Source organism: Semicossyphus pulcher, unplaced genomic scaffold (assembly GCF_022749685.1).
Source record: "Semicossyphus pulcher isolate SPU_LCO1_2020_fin unplaced genomic scaffold, fSemPul1.0.p SCAF_15, whole genome shotgun sequence".
NCBI classification, from domain to species: domain Eukaryota; kingdom Metazoa; phylum Chordata; class Actinopteri; order Labriformes; family Labridae; genus Semicossyphus; species Semicossyphus pulcher.
This window is the reverse complement of record NW_027211659.1, coordinates 15,777,451-15,796,112: the sequence shown is the minus strand read 5'-3', so window position 1 is coordinate 15,796,112 and position 18,662 is coordinate 15,777,451. Positions and strand designations below refer to the sequence as shown.

Sequence of the window (18,662 nt, the reverse complement as noted above, 5' to 3'; positions counted from 1 at the left end):
CAGGACGCCAGTGTGCCAATCAAGTAAGCAGATGCAGCGACGCATCATTAAAGTTGCAGGGGTGAAGCTGTTAGCGGCGCTGTGGATTTAATATTTAAACATTTACTTTAGTGCGTCCAGTTAAAATGTTAGAGAGAAATTACTTGGGATACACTGAGCTGTTGATTTGTCTGTACAGTTTGCTATAAATCTCCAAGTTTTTACATCTAGAGTTCTTTCCTAGACTTGCTTAGACAAGCTATATCAGTATGTGTCTTGACAAGACACACTTTTCAGGTGTCTTGCTGTGGTTATTTGTTGCCACCTCAGCCTCAGTGGCATTGGCCTGACCTTGCCAAATGAATTGAAACAAAAGAGCAAAGTGCTTCAAACATGCTTGGTAAAAAAGCACCCTTATTAGCCTTGTTTTCTCCTGTGTGCTTTGCTCCCAGCTCCCTCTTGTATTGTCTCTGACATTGGGACTGACCTGAAGAAAGAATAGCTTGGTCCGAATTTGTAAAGCGCCGGGCTGAGCTCCAGCTCGGGATAGTGCTGCAGGTCGTTCTTAATGGAGCCCAGGCCCATAGCGAACACCATGAACAGAACTGGGAGCAGGATCTGGGAGATCAGGCCTTTCCAGTCTCTGCGGCTGTGGTGGAACCTCTTGGTCAGAATGGCAGCCATCTGCTGCCAGGCCAAGGCCATGCCGCACACCATGGTCGAACCGGTGAGCTCTATAAAACACACGGGAGAAGAAATGAGAGGAGAGAGAGAGGATTATTTTTATACTACTGCACTTACTTTCTTACTGTCCCAATGTTTTCTTCTTTTTCTCTTTGAGGCAAGCTGAGCTAAAGGTTCACGGTTAGGTTGTATCCCAGTAGATGGGAGTGCAATCCATCAAGAAGAGTGGATGTTGTTGGAACTAGGCTGCATGAGTGAGTATTCTTCAAACATTTACGGTCAAGTATCAAGAAATAAAAAAGATTTCATTTTAATTTTTATTATCAGCTCTTAATGATCTTGTTATTATTGGATGTGATGTGTGAAGATGACAGATGGGAAAAGGATATGAGGGAGGGGCTTGTTAAAAGGATCAACAAAACAACGAATGGTTGAAGTAACAGCGGGTGAACTCACTGATGTTGTCATTAAAGCTGGAGACGCTTCCGTTGAGGTCTGACGGGAAGCTGTCGATGGATCCCGTGTCAGAAACTGTCTCTGAGATAGACAGGGGGCCGTCCTCACCCCCAGGTTCTGTGTGTCCATTAGCCAATTGGAGGAACACCTGCAGAGATAACAAAGAAAGCATGAGCACCTACATGTTTAATATATCAGTTTTTCAATATACAGCTTCTGCAATTTACCAACAGTTAAGCTTGTGCTTTTCTGCAGTGTAGACCTGTGCTTTCGTGTGTGGGTGTGTTCAAGCTTACCTCTTCCAGGGTGGTGTCAGAGACGCCATAGCCTCCAAGCTGCAGGGCGTCCAGGTTGGAGTCCAGCGCAGTCAGGAGGGAGCGATATGAGGAGGCGTTGGAGGAGTTGAAGGGGGGCAGTGAGTAGATCAGGTCGCCCCCCTGGGCCTCCTTGAGTCGGGCTTCAGGTACATGAGCTTGGATGAAGGTTTTCAGTTCAGCGTTGTCGATCTTCTCCGATTCAAGGTTCTGCATCTGCAGATAGAAAAGATGTAATAATTAAGACATGCACGATTGTTAAGTTTGGACACATTTACACAACACGACTGCAAATCTGTTGGGTTTCGGTTCATGTATCCTCCACCATTCTCTCCCTGCCTGCTACTCCCATTCCTGACATCCGTGATATATTGAGTATTACTATATACTTTATAAGTTATGTGTGTAAAATGGAAGAAAATAAACTCAGGTTTCTCTCGCGCACGTACAGCAATGAGCCATTATGCAGCCTGTGTGGGCAGCTGGCGCGCATGAGACGGATGACTGGAAAACCGCAGCTGAAACGCCTGCTGGGTAGACACGCTGAGAGTTTTAAAATGTTGTTTCTGCTTTTTAAATAATGTATTGTTCAAATCAGTAACAAGTCATCTGAGTGCAGCGTTAAGAATGAAAATGACTTAGAGAGCTGGCAGCACATTTTGTTAGACACTGCCGTAGGGTTGTTTAAATGACTGACGACGTCATGGAGGACGAGTTTGGCGCAGACGAGGAGGCGTACTACATAATATAGAAGGAAACTTTAGGTTTGACCAAATCTGTCGCTGGCATGTGAGATGCTAGGATACTCATTAATTCAGCAAGGCATAGAAACAGAATATTAGATGGCCACAGTAGGAAAGCAGTCGGAAACATAGTGTGCTGAAAAAGTATGGGACGGTTTGCAGCAGTCAGCAGAGCATTATTTGTGTTGTATGTTGCTCATTTAGCAGTTTTACTTTATATCTGATACAAATCACAATGCGAGTTGTGCTGTGTGCAACTCTAGTGTTCAGTGTCTCCTACATGATAACCTTTTAACACTGCCAGTTCAAGGCAGGATTATTTTTACGCCTCTGTTACGTTCAGTCTTCTGTGTAGACGGAATGCGGAGTCGTTCCGCCTCTGATCCGGCATCGGAGGTATTAACAGAGGCGTAACAGAGGCGAAACGGCGTCTGTAAACTGCAGAGCGGTCAGGGCAGAACAGCGCAGTGTGTGTGTATTTGAAGCATGTGCTGTTTGTTTGCGCCTTGTGCACTTTTAACTTCCGCAATGCCGGAACGCTATTTAAAAACACACACTGGGGCGGCTTCACGCCGGCGTTCCTTGGTCGAACATAGAATGACAGATCTTAGTTACGGCGCTGAGGCGGAACTGCAGTGCAAAAAAAGCTTATATATGCCTGCTGTTCATATCCTAAAATGTGCCTTTGTTACAGGAGAAATTCACCACTGTCAATCAAAGCTCTGTATTCGATGCAAGCGAAGCAATAATATTTGGAATCATGGTTTCACCCATTCTACATTCCTTCAACACCCAGTGTGCACTGCGCCCCTCTCTCTGAAAGGAACGGCCCCAGTGAGAGACGCTGGAGTGAAATACCACCATTTTCCAGTCAAGGACATTGATTGCTGCAGGCAATACCGGTGGATCATCTAAAAAATCTTCAGGTCTGCAGTCTACATTTCAAACCAGACGATTTTGAACGAGACATGACATCGGAGGCGGCGTCCTAGATTGAAGAAGTGTAATTTAGCAAGCTCCCTCTGCCAAAACCTCCACCAGAGTACGTAAAACGCGCCATCTGGCGGAGGTTTTCCAGGGCGGGAGGAAGCGGAAAACCTCCCTCCAAAGGCTCAGAGCGAAATCGCATTTCTTTCCTAACGAACGGGTCCTTTAAGAGGAATTCTGTCAAGGGCCTCAGATATATGCTGCCAAATGTCTTCTAAGGAGACGTGCATTTTAGTTTGGACCAGAATGAATGTTTAAGAAATGCAACATCAGATTTTCACACTAATTTCATGTTGTGAAAAACACAATTTTGTTGTTGCACTTTAGTTGAAAATGTTTGCTGGCTGCCTGTGAGGTTGAGTACCTTTTTGGAGAGAGTGAGTTTATAGCCTTGACCCAGCTTGTCTTTCAGGTAGAAGGGTGATCCGCAGCATTTTAATCCTCCTCTCTCCAGGAAGGTGATGCGGTCGCTCAGCACTTCGGCCTCGTCCAGGTGGTGCGTGGACATGATGATGGTGCGATCTGAGAAAACAAACACATAAAAGCATCTCTGTGATTTGTGTTTGCATTATTATTCCATTCCTTAACCAATAACTACGACTCAAGCTACGGGGTATTGTGTGAATATAAACAAGGTATGAAACAAAACTTGTTTAAATTGATGTGAAATGCACACAGTGAGGTTATGTTTACCAGCTAGTCAGAAAAGCTTTGTAGGAGTTTCAAGGTAGACAATGTGAAATAACAACACAGAAGCTATATTTAGATACCTTATGGCAAAATTGTTCAGTATCTTTCTTATTTTTCTATCCTAGTCAGAACATGTTTGCCTTTAAATGTAGCACACCCAAATAAACAACCAAAATCAGACATTACACACGCTGTGTCTCACACACACACACACACACACACACACCAATCATCAGAGAAGCAGGCATACAGGAAGCGATGCACCAGGTTTATTTTGAAAAAGATTCCCCTGGCATCAAAAATCTCACTAACAACTAAAACAGGGCCAATTACACAGGATGTTTTCCACATCTACAATTATATGACATTTAGCAGCCTCCCTTCCATTACTGCTTCTACCCTAAGAGGGCCTAAAGAAGAAAGCCTTCTGGATTCCTTTCAGATTAATTATATGCTAAATTTAAAGTCAGAAGTCTGAGCAGGGAAAAGCCTTTCGGGGTCGACTGCAGGTTGGCTGCACTTTCCTGCACTTCCACTCTTTTCCCTCTTAGGAAATGGGAAACAGGAGGCATCTTGAGCGGAAAACAAGAGAATAAGAGCTTGGCTTGTCTGTGCCATGTGTGTGTGTGTGTGTGTGTGTGCACTTCAGAATGTGAATATGAGTATTTATGTACAAGGATTAGACTATAAAAAAACATTTCAAGTCTTCACTGCCATCCATCTCTGATTGGATTAGTATAATGCAATGTGATTAATTCATATTAATTGTGTAACTGTTAAATACCACAGTGGATCGTCATGGAAACCCATTACAGTGGGGATCTTTAAATATTGCATACTGCCTGGATGATACATAAGGAACAATGTAAATTGTAGTTCTAAACAACCTCTAAAAGCCAGAGTTACAAGGTGCTTAACTGGTGCACATAAAATACAGTACCATAAAACACAAGTTCTGGGAGCGGTCAAACATAGGAATAAAACAGAATATAAAAGAACAACATAAAACCATTGCAGTAATGAGTTGTGAAACTCCCAGTCTGTACAGGTGGTTTTTAAAAGATGTTTGAAAATGTGACTCTGACTCAGGTAATCTGATCTAATACTGAGAATGAACAACCTCCTTTGTCTTAAGCCTGAATGGTGGAACCATAGGCTGTATGACATGACAGCTCCCTAAAAGTGAAGCCAAAACCTCTCTATCACCCCCTGCTGACTGGCTGCAGTAAAGGTCATAAAGCCCGCCTCCTCCATGTTAACAGATGGGACATGAGTCAAAGTATAAAATCAAAATACACGGCAAATAAATGTTTCTTAAATATGGTTTCTGTCATTATAGTTAGTTCTTATCCTGCTGATTTATGTCCAAGTGTTCATTTTTCTGACAAGTTTAGTTTTAATTAGTTATTTGATGCTTTAAAAAGGATGATTGACAGCTCTGTTGACAAATACGGCTCCTGCAGCCGATCTGTTCCGGGTTAGCAGAGTAGAGAAGGATCGGAGATAGGAAACGTAACTAAAACAATCTCTACAGTCACTGAAGTTTACATATCTGTGAATGTCTGCTTCAGACCAACACAAAGAAGCTGTTCTTTGTTTGTTATACACGCCGACGTGCAGGATCTTCGTTTTTGTTTTCGGTAAGTTAAGTGTGTGTTTTGGTTTGCAGAAGTGGCTACGTTGGCTCCACCCACCGATCTCTACTGCGCAGCTCTGGCTCCAAATGACCAGTGCAAGATGGCAGCAGCCGTCACAGGAGGTATTTTGGTTTCAATTTTGCACAATGAGAGCAGTTGGAGACGCGTCATCCTTCTATATATACAGTCAATGGGTGGAACCTTTCACACAAACATGGTTTGGGGTCTGGTGGAGAATAAGGATTAATTAATCAGAAATGTCTAGTACAGCCAAATAATACAGGGCTGAAAAGGTTAAAAACTAAATCATAAAAGAAATTGTATTCTAAAATAATTGAACCAGACATGCTCTGGTGAGTCATGCTCTCTGTCTCTAGTGACAGTCAGACACCTTTTAGTCTTGCTGTCTGTGGTCCAAGGTAGGAAGAGAGGTGACACTGCTAGAAATATGATCAGGACCAATTACCAGATTTTCAGTTTTGTTCGTATTCATTTCTTATAGATCATCTAGTCTTTGATAGCAGCGAGGCAGCCATGCAGGAATCCAGATTTGTACAATTTTCAGCACATAATGAGATGTACGTCTTGGTCTCCATGGTGAAAAAATTGTAGGGAACCGTGTTGAAGTGAAATAATATGGCCAAGGGTTAGCAGGATAAAAGCTAAACAAAACGAGGCCAAGTATCGAGCCTTGAGGGATACCCAGTGACATAAAAAGACAGAATACTCATTCTTTTCTCTTTTATTTCTTTTTCTTCTGCTACATCTAGCTGTTGTTCTTCGTCTTCGCATTATTAATATTCAGTGGAGTTATAGTAGTGGGTAAGGTAATTATAGCAGTAGTAGTAGAGGTTGCTTGGAGTTCAATAGTGAGTTTGTTGGAATTAAATTAAGAGGGAAGGTTTTTTTAGTGTATGTTTGTGTAGCTCTGTGTGTGTATGAGAGAGAGACGGAGAGACTCACGTTTCTTGTGCTGGATAACAATGTCCCAGATGCTGCGCCTGGAGCAGGGATCGACTCCTGTGGTGGGTTCATCGAGAACCACCAAGCGAGAGCCCCCTATGAAGGCGATGGAGATTGACAGCTTGCGCTTCATGCCACCCGACAGGGTGCCCACCCTCTTGTGTCTGTGAGCGTACATGTCTGTCTCCTCTAAGATCCTGGTAGGGGAGTTATTGAAAAGCATTTAACATTGAGCTCATGTTAACATACTTTTTTTATGCATTACAACCCGGTTCCTGAGTTATAATTCCATCAGCTACCCAGCGGGGCTTTTCAGAAAAAACAGGAACCAGCGGAGAGGTGCAGTGTCTTGCCCTTAGGTTCAGGCTTATTACTGCAACTCCTGTCATGCAGAAACCCTCCAGGAATAGTCTCATGATGCAACTGCAGGTTCAACCCATAGTTTAACAATGCTACAGAATAAAAGGATTTTTTTTTCATTGCTCGCTCCCAAGAGCCTATCCAAGAAATGTTGTAAATTTTTTATGGAAAATGTGAGTTTGAAACAGAGAAAAGATGTTGTTCCTTACATTCTCAGAATGCCGAGAGAACAGAAGCACACAATGGCCATAAAAGTAAAAGTAGATAAGAATTCACAGCGCTTTAGATGCTAAAGTGGGGGCTTATTTCAAGGATTACATGTGTGCCAAATATTTTATCCTCAACACAGCTTAGAATTGCAGAAACGCCTCGAGATACCTGTTAATTACAGCATATTTCCTTTTCATTGGAAGAACATTGCCATTGCCTGTGATATAAATTATCTTTCATTGCTGCATCACGCACTACCCCTGACATTATCTTTACTACAGAGTGCATTATAATTGAGAGCATTAAGATATTAAGCATGATCCTTTTAGTGGATGACCGGTCACTTACGTGCGGACTTGTTCGTGCAGTTCCCTGCGTGACCAGTGTGGGGCCTTGATCTGGCCGTACAGCAGCAGGTGCTCCTTGGTGGTCATGTGGTCAAAGAGGACGTCGTATTGCATGCACACCCCGAGCTCTTTCCGAATGTCGTCGGTGTTGGTCTGCATGTCTCTGCCGTACACCTCGATGGTGCCCGACGTTGGAGCAAAAAGGCCAGTCAGGAGAGACCTAAAAGAGTATGATCATTACTTACATGAGCGACAATGCTGAACTGATATATTTATAAAATGTCACCACAGTTGATTCTCAATTTTTTGGCTTCATAACTGTTAAAAGATCAAATATAAATCAAATCACATGGGCTACCTGGGGCATACGATGTTGAAAATGCCCTTTGCTTTTGTCCAATTACCTACTCCTTGGTACTTTCTCCCATGCACTTCTCTCTTAAGTGATGATTTATTGTTCCCAGGAACATTATTAGACATGAAATCCCTTCTAGGTTTTGGTATTTTACAAGCTTGTTGAATCTTATTCTGCTGCTGCTCTCATTGTGTGTAGCTCTGGATAAGAGCATCAGCAAAATTAGTCACATTTAAAATGTAAATTTAAGTGCTCCAGTTGATGAAGACCCGTCAGGCTAATCTCCACCACGGTGCATTTTATGCTGTGCCAGATTTGGACAAAACAATCTCCCTGTCAGCAGCAAGCCCCTTGAGATGATTAAAGGGATGCACAAATCAAATTTAAAAGACACCACATAGAGTATATGAATGGACGAAAGGATTGGTTTTCCTCTTAGGACATGCTGACACAGTGAAAAAGGAGGGGGAAATTGAGCAAAGACATACATGGTTGTGGTCTTGCCGGCTCCATTGTGACCAAGCAGTGAGGTGACGTGGCCCTCGTAGAAGGCAACATTAAGGTTTTCAATAGCAACTCGGTCGCCGTACATCTTGCTGAGACCATGGAGGGCAACGCCCACTGGGAGCTCTGAGTAATCCTCACCAGCCTGAGAGGACAGCACGGTCTGACCTGAGAGAAACATGGAGACAGAGGGAAACTGTATATCAAACTAACAGGGGACAGGAAATAAATGAAGAGAGGGGGAGCTTATAAATGTAGTGAGGAGCCGGGCTTGGGGAAAAAAATGACATGAAAGGGAAGACATCATGTTCTTGCCTCAAAACACAACACCGCAGGAGACAGCATTGCTTATTGTTATCTGCTGCGAGATAGTACAATGTCATTTATTTGCTCTGTACCTTTTCCCTTGTCGTCGGAGAAGACAGGCTGGTTTTTCTGCATGATGTTGGTGAATAGGAGTCCTCTGTTTGTCTTACTGTTCGACTTTACACAGCAGCACATATCAGCCCAGAAGGAGGCTTTGAATGGGAAGTACCATGGGGCAGGGATGCCGTACTTTCCTGAGGGTTAAAAACAACCAAAGTTTTCTCATTAATACTTAAAACATAGGAGTTTGCCAAGAAAGTCATAACAGCTGGAGGCTAATTCCTTTAACAAGAGGTTGTTAACACTACAATCTGTAACTTCACCATAAATGTAAAATAAAACTTAATTTAAATTAATTGAACTATGACAACATTCTCAAAGAATGCTAGCATTATAATGTCTTTACACATGACACAAGAGTGCTACATTAAATAGAAATGTTAGCAATGCTAATGCCAAGTCATGCTACCGCTAACACAGCCATTTAGCTTCAAGAGCATTGTTAGATTAGGAAATAATTCATCAAAAATTAAAGCTAAGCCTCGTAAGCTGTGTCTGTCCTAAAATCACCACAGAATACAGATGACAGCAGCCTAACATCACTTCCTGTTCGCAAGATCGACCACGCCCCCTTTTGGGTGAAAACAAGCAGTGTTCAAGTGCTGGTGGTAGATTAGAAATCACTTGCAGCACCATGCCTTTAAGCTTCTGCGTCAAATTTTGTGTCTTAAACAGTGAAAAATAAATGTTGTTGACTTCCACAAAGGGCAAAGGAGGGAAAAGAAAAGCTCTGTGGTTTCAGGTTGCCGTCAGAGAGCATGAAAGTGGTATACAGTGGGACCAGGTGTTGTGTTCCCTTCTGTTTTTCAAGTTAACTGGTATTCCTAAATCAGCCATCGTTGTGTTTATAGCAGCAGGAGCTGTAGTGGTGTCTTCAACAAAAAAATCTCATCCTGCTTTCTTTAACAGTCATATATATCAGTCACCTTACATTTTTTGCCCTGGAAAATGTAAACAAAGGCAGCATGCAGTTAATCGCTTCGTCTGACACCTACCTAAAATAATCTTAGTCTTTTCGCTGATGGTCTGGTTTGCTTTTCAGTTTGTTTCATGATCAGATAAAAACTCCTCACAGGAGCTTTAAGTTAGTAAATCGTCAGAGACCCAAGGATTTCAAATTACCGGCAGTCATATCAGAGAGGCTGCTTTCACCCAAAAAGAGGCGGGGCCGTGACTTTTGGGTAAAGTACCCAGACGGATTGCTCTCATCTAAACAGACTACTTTAAAAAATAAGGGATAATTGTGCTCTTCACACAATCATTTTCTGCAACAAATTTGCACATATAGATTACAAAATCTGCTAACGGTAAGGTTAGCATAAAAAGCTCAGACCAGCCTTTCACCAGGACTAACTGTAGGGATCTTAACACAAGAGAAGACCAATGTTTCGACAAAACCTTGCTATATTTATTTAATTTTTTTAACCCTTATATTTTTTTTCTAAATTTCTCTCACGTTTTATATTTTATTTTTTTTGCTTTGTGAAGGAGTCTGGGCTGCATGTATGTATGAAAGGTGTTTTATAAAGCTGAGTTGAGTAACATCAAGAATCCTTGACTTGAGATCAATCTGCTTGAGATTTTAAAGACTCTCATGATTTAAGAATTAACCTGGGAAGACCATGCGGATGTAAGCCCCGATGATGAAATAGAGGATGGAGTCGATAAGCATCAGCCAGCACAGCCAGCCGAATGAAGCTGTGTCTCCAGCAATGGGCGAGGTGTACGAGTTGCTCCAATGAATGCCTAAAGAAGCCAGCAGAAGAACATTGTTTTTCAAAAGTAGCTTATATGTCAAAGAGATCTTGTAGGAAGAAAGATGTAAACATGTGCATACCTTGTGCTTGGGATTCATAACGAGAGATGTACTGACTGGCGTAGCTGAAACAGGTCGGGGAAAACAGACTCTGTAAGAAAATGAGAGACAAATAAGACAGGATACAGAAAGCAATAAAAAGGATAAAACTTTTTTCACACGTCTATCTGTAGTTCCCTTCTGTTCCTTTCTACTGTTTTCTAGAACGCTGTGAAATATTAAGTGATGCACTTCAAAAGCCTCTCTCAGTGATGTGATGTGAAGAGTTGTGTTCAAGGCAAACAAGGCTTTAGATGTACACAGGGCTGTTAAGTAAGATAAAAAAAACTGCCAATTTTTTGAGGATCAGAAAATAAAGATGAAATACATAAATGTGCACAATTTAAGTCAAAATAAGAAGGCAGGAAAATATTTGTTGAAACGTTTGTAAACTGTCAGTTTAGCCTTCACTTGTAAGTCAAAATGAAAAATATAACCTCAAAGAAACCATGACTTGACATGCCAATGACATATTTGAGGCTGCACTTATATATTTATTTGTAATGTTTGTTTTTACAATGGATATGTAAGGTATAATGTAAAGTGAGCAGGTTGTTATCGCGGAAACCTCAACAGTTGGGTGTTGTCTCACCCTGAAGGGGTTTCTCCTCAATAATAACCGGCTCACTACATTGTCCTACTTTTTACACTTTTTTTTCACCTACAAAATCTGACTCAATATATTGATTTGGAAATTATTTAATTAATTGAAAAATTATTATATTTCCGTTTTCTGTTTAAAAAGAGTCAGACACACTCACAGATAGAGCTGCGTCCACAGCAACGGGTAACTCTGTAGCCTTCTTAATATGAGCTAACCTAGCTGTTTTTACTCAGATTAAATGGAAACATTTCCACTGATGGTGAGATAAGAAGTACTGAGTACTAAGTGAAGTAAACACGGAGAACCGGACCGCAGGAAGCAGCGCAGCACCTGATTGAGGTTTTCTGTCTCGTCACTGTCGGAATTTTCTTTTACATTTACCGTCTTTAAACACCGCCATATGCCACACTGTGTTCTGTTTAATGTTTACTTCACTTGCCGTCTTCAGATTTGTAGATCTCTCTGTTACAGCCTACAGCTTCTGCATCATTTAACCTCTATTGCTTTCTCTCCGCTGTTTTAGTTTTTCTTTTTTCTCTCTATAAACAGACAACAAATTAACCGGACTTTTGGCCAATTGATATGATTACAGTTAGTCCTCCGGATTGTGTGATTAGAGCCGCATCTCTAGCAACAGTCTGTTCTTCGTAGCAATGGTCTGTTATCAACAAATAGTAGACCTTGGAATGTGATGTGATTAACCAATCAGAAAAACGTCTACTTTCCTTATCTTTCAGTGTAAATTACATTATTTTTACTGATTACATATGTGGGTTCACAGGTTTCTCACCAGGGCACTCTTCTGGGAAAATGTGAGAGTCTTCTCCACCGCCATGACCACGATGAAGGGGAAGAAGCAGAGGATGTAGAGAAGACTGCCGCTAAGACCAGCGATGAAGGTCTTGTCGAAGAAGGAGCTGACCAGGTAGCTGAAGGCCAGGATGCTCAAACCGTAGTCGCAGAGGAACAGGAAAAGGAGGAAACCGTCGCTGTGTGGCAGGATGCTGCCGAACTTCAGCACCAGGGTGAGGATGAAGATGGTCAGCACCAGGTAGGTGGCGCATTCTAGGAACCAGGCGAAGAAGTGGCTGAGCGGGTTGACTCCCATCATTTTCATGTACTGCGGGAGAGCGAGATAAAAACAGGTTGGAATACACAGAAATGTGAATATAAAATACTGTTTCTTTGCTCGCTAGCTGGTGGTGCTTAGAAATGTTTACAACAGAGAAGAAACCTGGAGGTACTGGGGAAGGAAAAGTCAATTTAACATTGTTTTTAAAACCTGGAACAGGAGGCGCACCACACTGTCAATACTTCATAAATAACCTCTATTTGTCAATAAAAAAACAAGAAAAATGATCCGTATAATTTCATGACATCTTGAAAACCAAGAAGTCAGTGTTCAATACAAAAACACAATGGCAGCTTTAATGATTTTTTTAAAGTCAAAAAATCATTACCTCATGCAGCCTCAGCTCTCTCTCATACACCAGCTTCTTCACAAAATCTGCCACAAACAGCACCCAGGCTATCATCAGCATGAGCGGGAAGACAAAAGAGATGGCCTCCAGGTACCTGGGGAGTACAGCGATAACAACTGTCAGTCAAACACGTAAAACAGCAAACATCCAATCACTGTCAAAAACAGCAGATGAAACGGACTATCATTCAGTCACTGGCTTGACAGAGAGACGGAGACGCAGAGTGAGAGAGCAGTACCGAAGGATGGTGGGGAGATTTTTGACAGCCGTGTGCTGATCCCCTCATTATTTACGCAAAATAAATGCCTCTGTATTTCATTTTTTATTTTTTTGAACTTATCATATCCGGAGCCTGATGCACAGTAATTTAGTGCTTGCTGTTTCTCTTGCTACACAGCTATATTTCACAGCTATCATGTCAGAATTTTGTATTGTTGAGCAATAAATCAGGAGGACAGAGAGGCAGGGATCATCATATCTTACAGTCAGTCTATAAGGCAGTGGCTCGCTGGTGCTTCTCAGATTACATATCAGCACAGTCTTAAGATGCACTCGAGGGCAAGCGCAAACATAGGCATTATGTTCAAGCATGATTTATTGGAAACACTGTAGTGTCGGTGCACAAGTTAATGCCAAACCCATGTTGGATTGGATGTATGCTGCAGGAATGAGTAGTGTTCTTTCTGAATGCTTTCTAAAGGCCTGAAGGGTGTTTGGAGTGTTTGCGTGGATATTGTTTTAAAAAATGAACGCGCAATAATAGTGAATATTCATGCACATGGTGCGGAACCAATTATAATGTGAGAGGCTACTGTGAGTGACTACTTACTGTCAGTCCCAAGTGGCAAATGAATAATGAGGGAGCATGCATTATTCCACATCAATGACTGTGAGTCCCCTCAGAGACACCGTGAGACAACGTTTCCATGCATGAATCCATACAGGAGCATATTTATACTGTGTGTGTGTGTGTGTGTGTGCTTATTTGTATGTGCATTTATGTATTCAGGGGACTCACTCATCCTTGAGGTGGCAGGGATAGGGGAAGGACTGCAGCTGGACGGCTGGTTCGGCCACACTCTCTCCAGTGTGGGTTGCAATGATCGCCCGATCGATGTTCTCCTGCAGGTAGATGAAGCCGCGGTTGTAGCGCATCGTCTGCCTCGCCGAGATGTGCGGGTCGTTCGTAAAAAAGGGGTCCCGGACTCTGTCAGTGCGCATGACATTGTCCATGTGCATGCGGATGGTGTAGCTGACTTTGGGAGGCAGGGAGGATGTGGAGGAGGAGGCATCCCTGGCCTTCCTGGGTGATTTGCTGTCTTTGGGAAGCTTGAAGATGACACCTTAAAGACAGATTGCACCATCTTACTGCTCAAACTTAACGAGCAGACTAACTTCTTAGTGCCCTACATAGACTGTTGCCACGTCAGGCCTCCTGTAAGCGCCCTCAATTCAACTCATTATCAACAAAGAAGATCCCTTTAAAGGCAGCACGGTAGATTAAAAAATGTAAATGAGTATATGTTTGATGAGGTGGATGCTTAATGTGCCTTTGAAGCTGCCAGCCTCTATTACAGGCCGGGCTTACGCTGATGAAACCTTGTTGTTATCCAACCCACAAACTCACATACAGGCACAAGTTCAGATACAAGTTCAGAAAGAGGAGAGGATTACGGATCAGTGAACAGCAAATTAACAACCTGGATGGTTAAAAAACTGGACTGGAGAAACCCTTGCAGGTCAATGATGCATGTTGCACCGTCCAATCAACCTGGACTGGCTGTTTAAATGAAGCTTGCCCATTACACTTTATTTACTCACTTGCGTAGAGATCACGGTTTTTGGCAAGGGCCTGAGCATCAGCGTTGAGCTCTTCGGCTGAGTCGTAGCCACGGTAACGGTCAAACTTGACGCAGGAGGAGAGGTCCACCATCAGGGTGGACAAGGTGGTGATCTGATCCAGCATGTGTTTGTTCTTTTCCAGCATGATCGTCATGTTAGCTTTGGAAAAAAACAATTGAACGTCAGGGTTTGAGCTTTAATCGCAACAAATCCTCATGCCTCATGCTATGTTGTTTCATATCTCAGCTGAGTTAAAAATACGGTCTGACAACACAGGGTAATCTAATTAAATACCTGTATGCCAATGTGACTGACATGCATAATCACATCAAGCAGAGACGCCCTGAGAGATGCATGTTGAAATGAGTGTAAGGCTTCCTGTAAAGCTAAGAAAAAGTCCCATTTCCCGATAGTGTGGATATTTTACAGGCAATAAGCGAGGGAGGAATATAAAGGTTAGCCTGGTATCTGCAGCTTACAAAAGTAAGACCTTCAAACGCTCACTCACAGAAGGTGCTGAGCGTCTCCTTCATTGTGCCGACATTGATGTCTGTCTGCATCTCAATGAAATTCTTCACAAAGGAATTGCCCAGGGAATTCTGAAAGGGAAGGGGAGGGAGAGTGGAAGAGACGATGCACAACATCATGATTCAGCTGCAGAAACTCGTCGAAGACCACTGCAAAGTTTATCTCAAGACTTTCAGACAACAGCGAGCCAGCTAGGAAAAAAAAGAAATTAGATATACAGAAGGCGACTCGGAGTTTTCATACCTGCAGCATTGGCAAAGTGTGGCTGAGTATTTCTGCAGACTGTATGATGTAGTTGGAGGATGCGATCCACTCCCCGGAGTACTTCCTCAGGTTTGCGAGCTCTTGCAGGGTGCCGTTGGACTGGACAAGGACAGGACAAGGACAACATGTGAGTGGTGTTCGCGTGTGGCTGTTAGAGTCTGCAAAGGCAGCAGTATACTGAAAACAGAAACATAGAGGCATACAGGGCCACACAGGGCATATGTGTATACCCCCTTTGACTCTGTATTTGCTGTTCATATACTGTATTTACTGTATACCTTCTCCATTATGTCTCTGGTGAGGGGTGTGTCAGGGGTGAACAGAATTTGCCCCATCAGCATCGGTTTGAGGAAGGCCCAGGCGATGGCTCCTCCGGTGGTATTCACCATATCCAGGTACATGTTCATACAGAAGTTAGCTACACAACGACAGAAGAGAACAAGAGAGCAATTAAACATATTAACAATCTGAAATGAGAAAAATGTTGAAATTGTCCAAGAGACTGGTTTTATATTCAGTTTTGTGCATCAAAAGATGGACGACATGACAGCTCCCTCAAAGTGAAGCCAAAACATGTCGAGCGCCCCCTGCTGACTGGCTGCAGTATAGGTCATAAAGCCCGCCTCCTCCATGTTAACAGATGGGACATGGGTCAAAGTATAAAATCAAAATATACGGCAATAAAACATTTTTCTCAAACATGGTTTCTGTCATAGTTAGTCATTATCCTGCTGATTTACCTCCAAGTGTTTATTTTTCTGACAAGTTTATTTTTAATTAGTTATTTGATGCTGTTAAAAGGATGATTGACAGCTCTGTTGACAAATACGGCTCCTGCAGCCGATCTGTTCTGGATTAGCGCAGTAGAGGAGGAACGGAGAGAGGAGACGTAACTAAACCATCACTACAGCCACTGAAGTTTCCATATCTGTGAACGTTAACCTCAGATAAACACAAAGAAGCTGTTCAGCTGTTATATACGCCGATGTGCGGGAACTTTGCTGTTTTTTGCTGTGTGTTTTGGTTAGCAGAAGTGACTATGACGAAAGAGAAAAGCACCAGCTATTTCCTGTAATCCTTATTTCTTTATTAAATGTGAACGAAACAAAACACTTCCTGGTGTGAGGGTGATGGAAGTAACATCACTGCCCATCATTATTTACTACAGTTTGCTAGCTACTAGCTAGATTTTGAGTTTTACTTTGGAGTTCCACCTTCTGAGGGTGGAGAAATGTTCATACGTCTGAATTTAATTTAGGGAAATAGGACTCTACACTTTGTTGTAAATAGCAGCACTACCTAGTAAGTCTACAGTAGGAAGTCTGCTCTTTGATGTACATACAGAACGTCTCTTTTTGATTGTATAGCTCATAGCTTCTTTTACTGCTTTGATAAAAACTGTGTGAAATAATGGTGACACAGAATACCAACAGCAACAGCATAGGTATTAAAAACAGGGAGCCCCCTGCCAACTTACAGGCATTTCTTGGAAGCTTGAACCTCTCGATCATCTCCTCTCTCTGGCGGTCATTTTGGGAGGAGGGGTTTGATTCTCCTGACATGAGGGGGAGTTTGGAGATTCCAAACAGAGCCAGGATGCCGTTACTGCAAAGCGCTCGAGACAGGGTGACAAATGTAGCTTTGGTAGAGATGGTGGACCTGATTCCTCTTGTCATCTGGGGAAACACAAAATTTGATTTTTAATATTTCATGATTTTTCGTGTAATATAAACCCCTCAAAAGCCATTTAACACACAAACAATCTCCCTGTTTTGAGCAAGTTTAGTGATCACACAAACATAAACACACATATGACGACATTGTGGGCAAAGAACGTAGAAAATTACTTACTTGGTGAAATTCATTGTTGGCCATCAGGTTGAGGTCTTGGACAGACGTCAGGTAGGTTTGCAGCTGACTAATAGCAGGAAGAAACTTGTCCATCATCTTTGTTATGGCCTCAGCCATCTGAAGCATCACTCCCACCAGGCTCTGCATTTCTTCAGACAACACCATCTGAAAGAATTTATCATTTTCATTATTTCCACACACTGACTGCTCCTTTTTTCTTTTTCTCTCGACTTGATGTTCAAGTGCATTTGACATTTTTCACGTTTCCAAAGACCATATGTCTTTTATCATGTAATGCTTTATCTCGCAGTTTGGAATAAAAGACAGCTGCAAAGTGGTCTTCCTACATTCATGCCTGTATTTATGTTTAGTATGTATAGCTGACGGATGTGGTGAACAATAACACAGCAGTATATACGATATTATCCATGTAATCAAATATTCTTAAGGAGCTGTTAAGTCCTTCATAAAAAAAATCCTAAGCCTATATAGTTAGTTATGATGTTATGGTTCAGATACTGTGATGTCCATCCTGTCTGTCCTCAGAATCAGCAGCTGTCGATTCTTCCTCAGCAGAAAGTGTTTGTTTTTATCTCTTTACTACCACCAGTCCAGAGTGGGTGGAGATCAGTGGGGGATACAGAGATTTAAAAAGATAAGTAAAAGACTGGATTTATGGAGGGGAAAGCCACTGGTTAATGTAAAAACCATTATAAATTCTGCATGAATATGCACTGGTGAGGTTAAGACAAGCCATGTCTGGATTCTTAGAAGGGCTGCACGATACATCGTTTAACAGTCGCAATTGCGATGTGCGCACGTGCAATAGTCACATGGCAGCACGTGCGATAGTCAAGCAAATTAAGTGAACAAGTCAGGTGCTGCTGTTTTGTTGATCGGTGCAAAACCAAAACTCTTCAGTTCCTCATTTTCCATCACTTAGCTACACAAAAAGTCCGTCTGTTATCACATTCATGTAGCCCTTCACCAGAGCACATTAAGAACTGACTGCTGTGCTGCAAAGTATGTGTGTCACCTGCCTGTAAACAAGGACGCGACGCTGCTGCCGTCACAGATCATGTCGGCAGGATGATTGAGGCAGACGCTTCGTTACACGAGGCGGCTTGTATTTTTTAAAATCACAATTAATATCACAAAACAAAAAGTTACCGCAATGTCAGTTTTTTCCATATATCGTGCAGCCCAACTTCTTAGGTAGGATATCTTTGATTAGTTTGTCCTTTAATTGTACCGCATTTATTTAATCTTCAACCCCAAAACAAAAATGCATCCACAAGCTATTACAGGGAAACACAAGACTGGCTACAAATATCTTTTAGCAAATAGCGATCATTAAACGTAGCCAATCTTTGTTTATGCCCCTTATTCTAACAGTGCACGCATTTAAAGTAGAGCTACATGTACAGGGAACAGAGCACCAAAATGTGTCGCTCAAACACTGTCTCTGAGACTCGAGCTGCAAACACCAGTCCCAATTATAAGCAGCATGAAACTAAAACCTGCCTTAAATTCTTTATCAGTTCCAGGTTGTTAGCGAGTAAAAAGCTGTGTGAAACTGTTT

General features: G+C 42.2%; 1 protein-coding gene across 1 annotated transcript in view; it reads right to left on the bottom strand.

The window, feature by feature from the left end:
- abca12 (ATP-binding cassette, sub-family A (ABC1), member 12) overlaps window positions 1-18,662 on the bottom strand; it is a 67,569-nt gene that overhangs the window by 20,494 nt on the left and 28,413 nt on the right. Inside the window, exons 34-52 of the mRNA XM_069663467.1 lie at window positions 17,081-17,245; window positions 16,707-16,905; window positions 15,508-15,647; window positions 15,209-15,328; window positions 14,946-15,036; window positions 14,417-14,596; window positions 13,614-13,938; window positions 12,575-12,689; window positions 11,905-12,234; window positions 10,493-10,562; window positions 10,267-10,401; window positions 8,628-8,789; window positions 8,214-8,397; window positions 7,372-7,590; window positions 6,454-6,650; window positions 3,528-3,685; window positions 1,416-1,649; window positions 1,120-1,267; window positions 467-713 (exon numbers count right to left, since the gene is read on the bottom strand). Of these exons, the coding sequence (XP_069519568.1) occupies window positions 467-713; window positions 1,120-1,267; window positions 1,416-1,649; window positions 3,528-3,685; window positions 6,454-6,650; window positions 7,372-7,590; window positions 8,214-8,397; window positions 8,628-8,789; window positions 10,267-10,401; window positions 10,493-10,562; window positions 11,905-12,234; window positions 12,575-12,689; window positions 13,614-13,938; window positions 14,417-14,596; window positions 14,946-15,036; window positions 15,209-15,328; window positions 15,508-15,647; window positions 16,707-16,905; window positions 17,081-17,245 (3,419 nt within the window). The remainder of the gene's footprint in view (window positions 1-466; window positions 714-1,119; window positions 1,268-1,415; window positions 1,650-3,527; window positions 3,686-6,453; window positions 6,651-7,371; window positions 7,591-8,213; window positions 8,398-8,627; window positions 8,790-10,266; window positions 10,402-10,492; window positions 10,563-11,904; window positions 12,235-12,574; window positions 12,690-13,613; window positions 13,939-14,416; window positions 14,597-14,945; window positions 15,037-15,208; window positions 15,329-15,507; window positions 15,648-16,706; window positions 16,906-17,080; window positions 17,246-18,662) is intronic.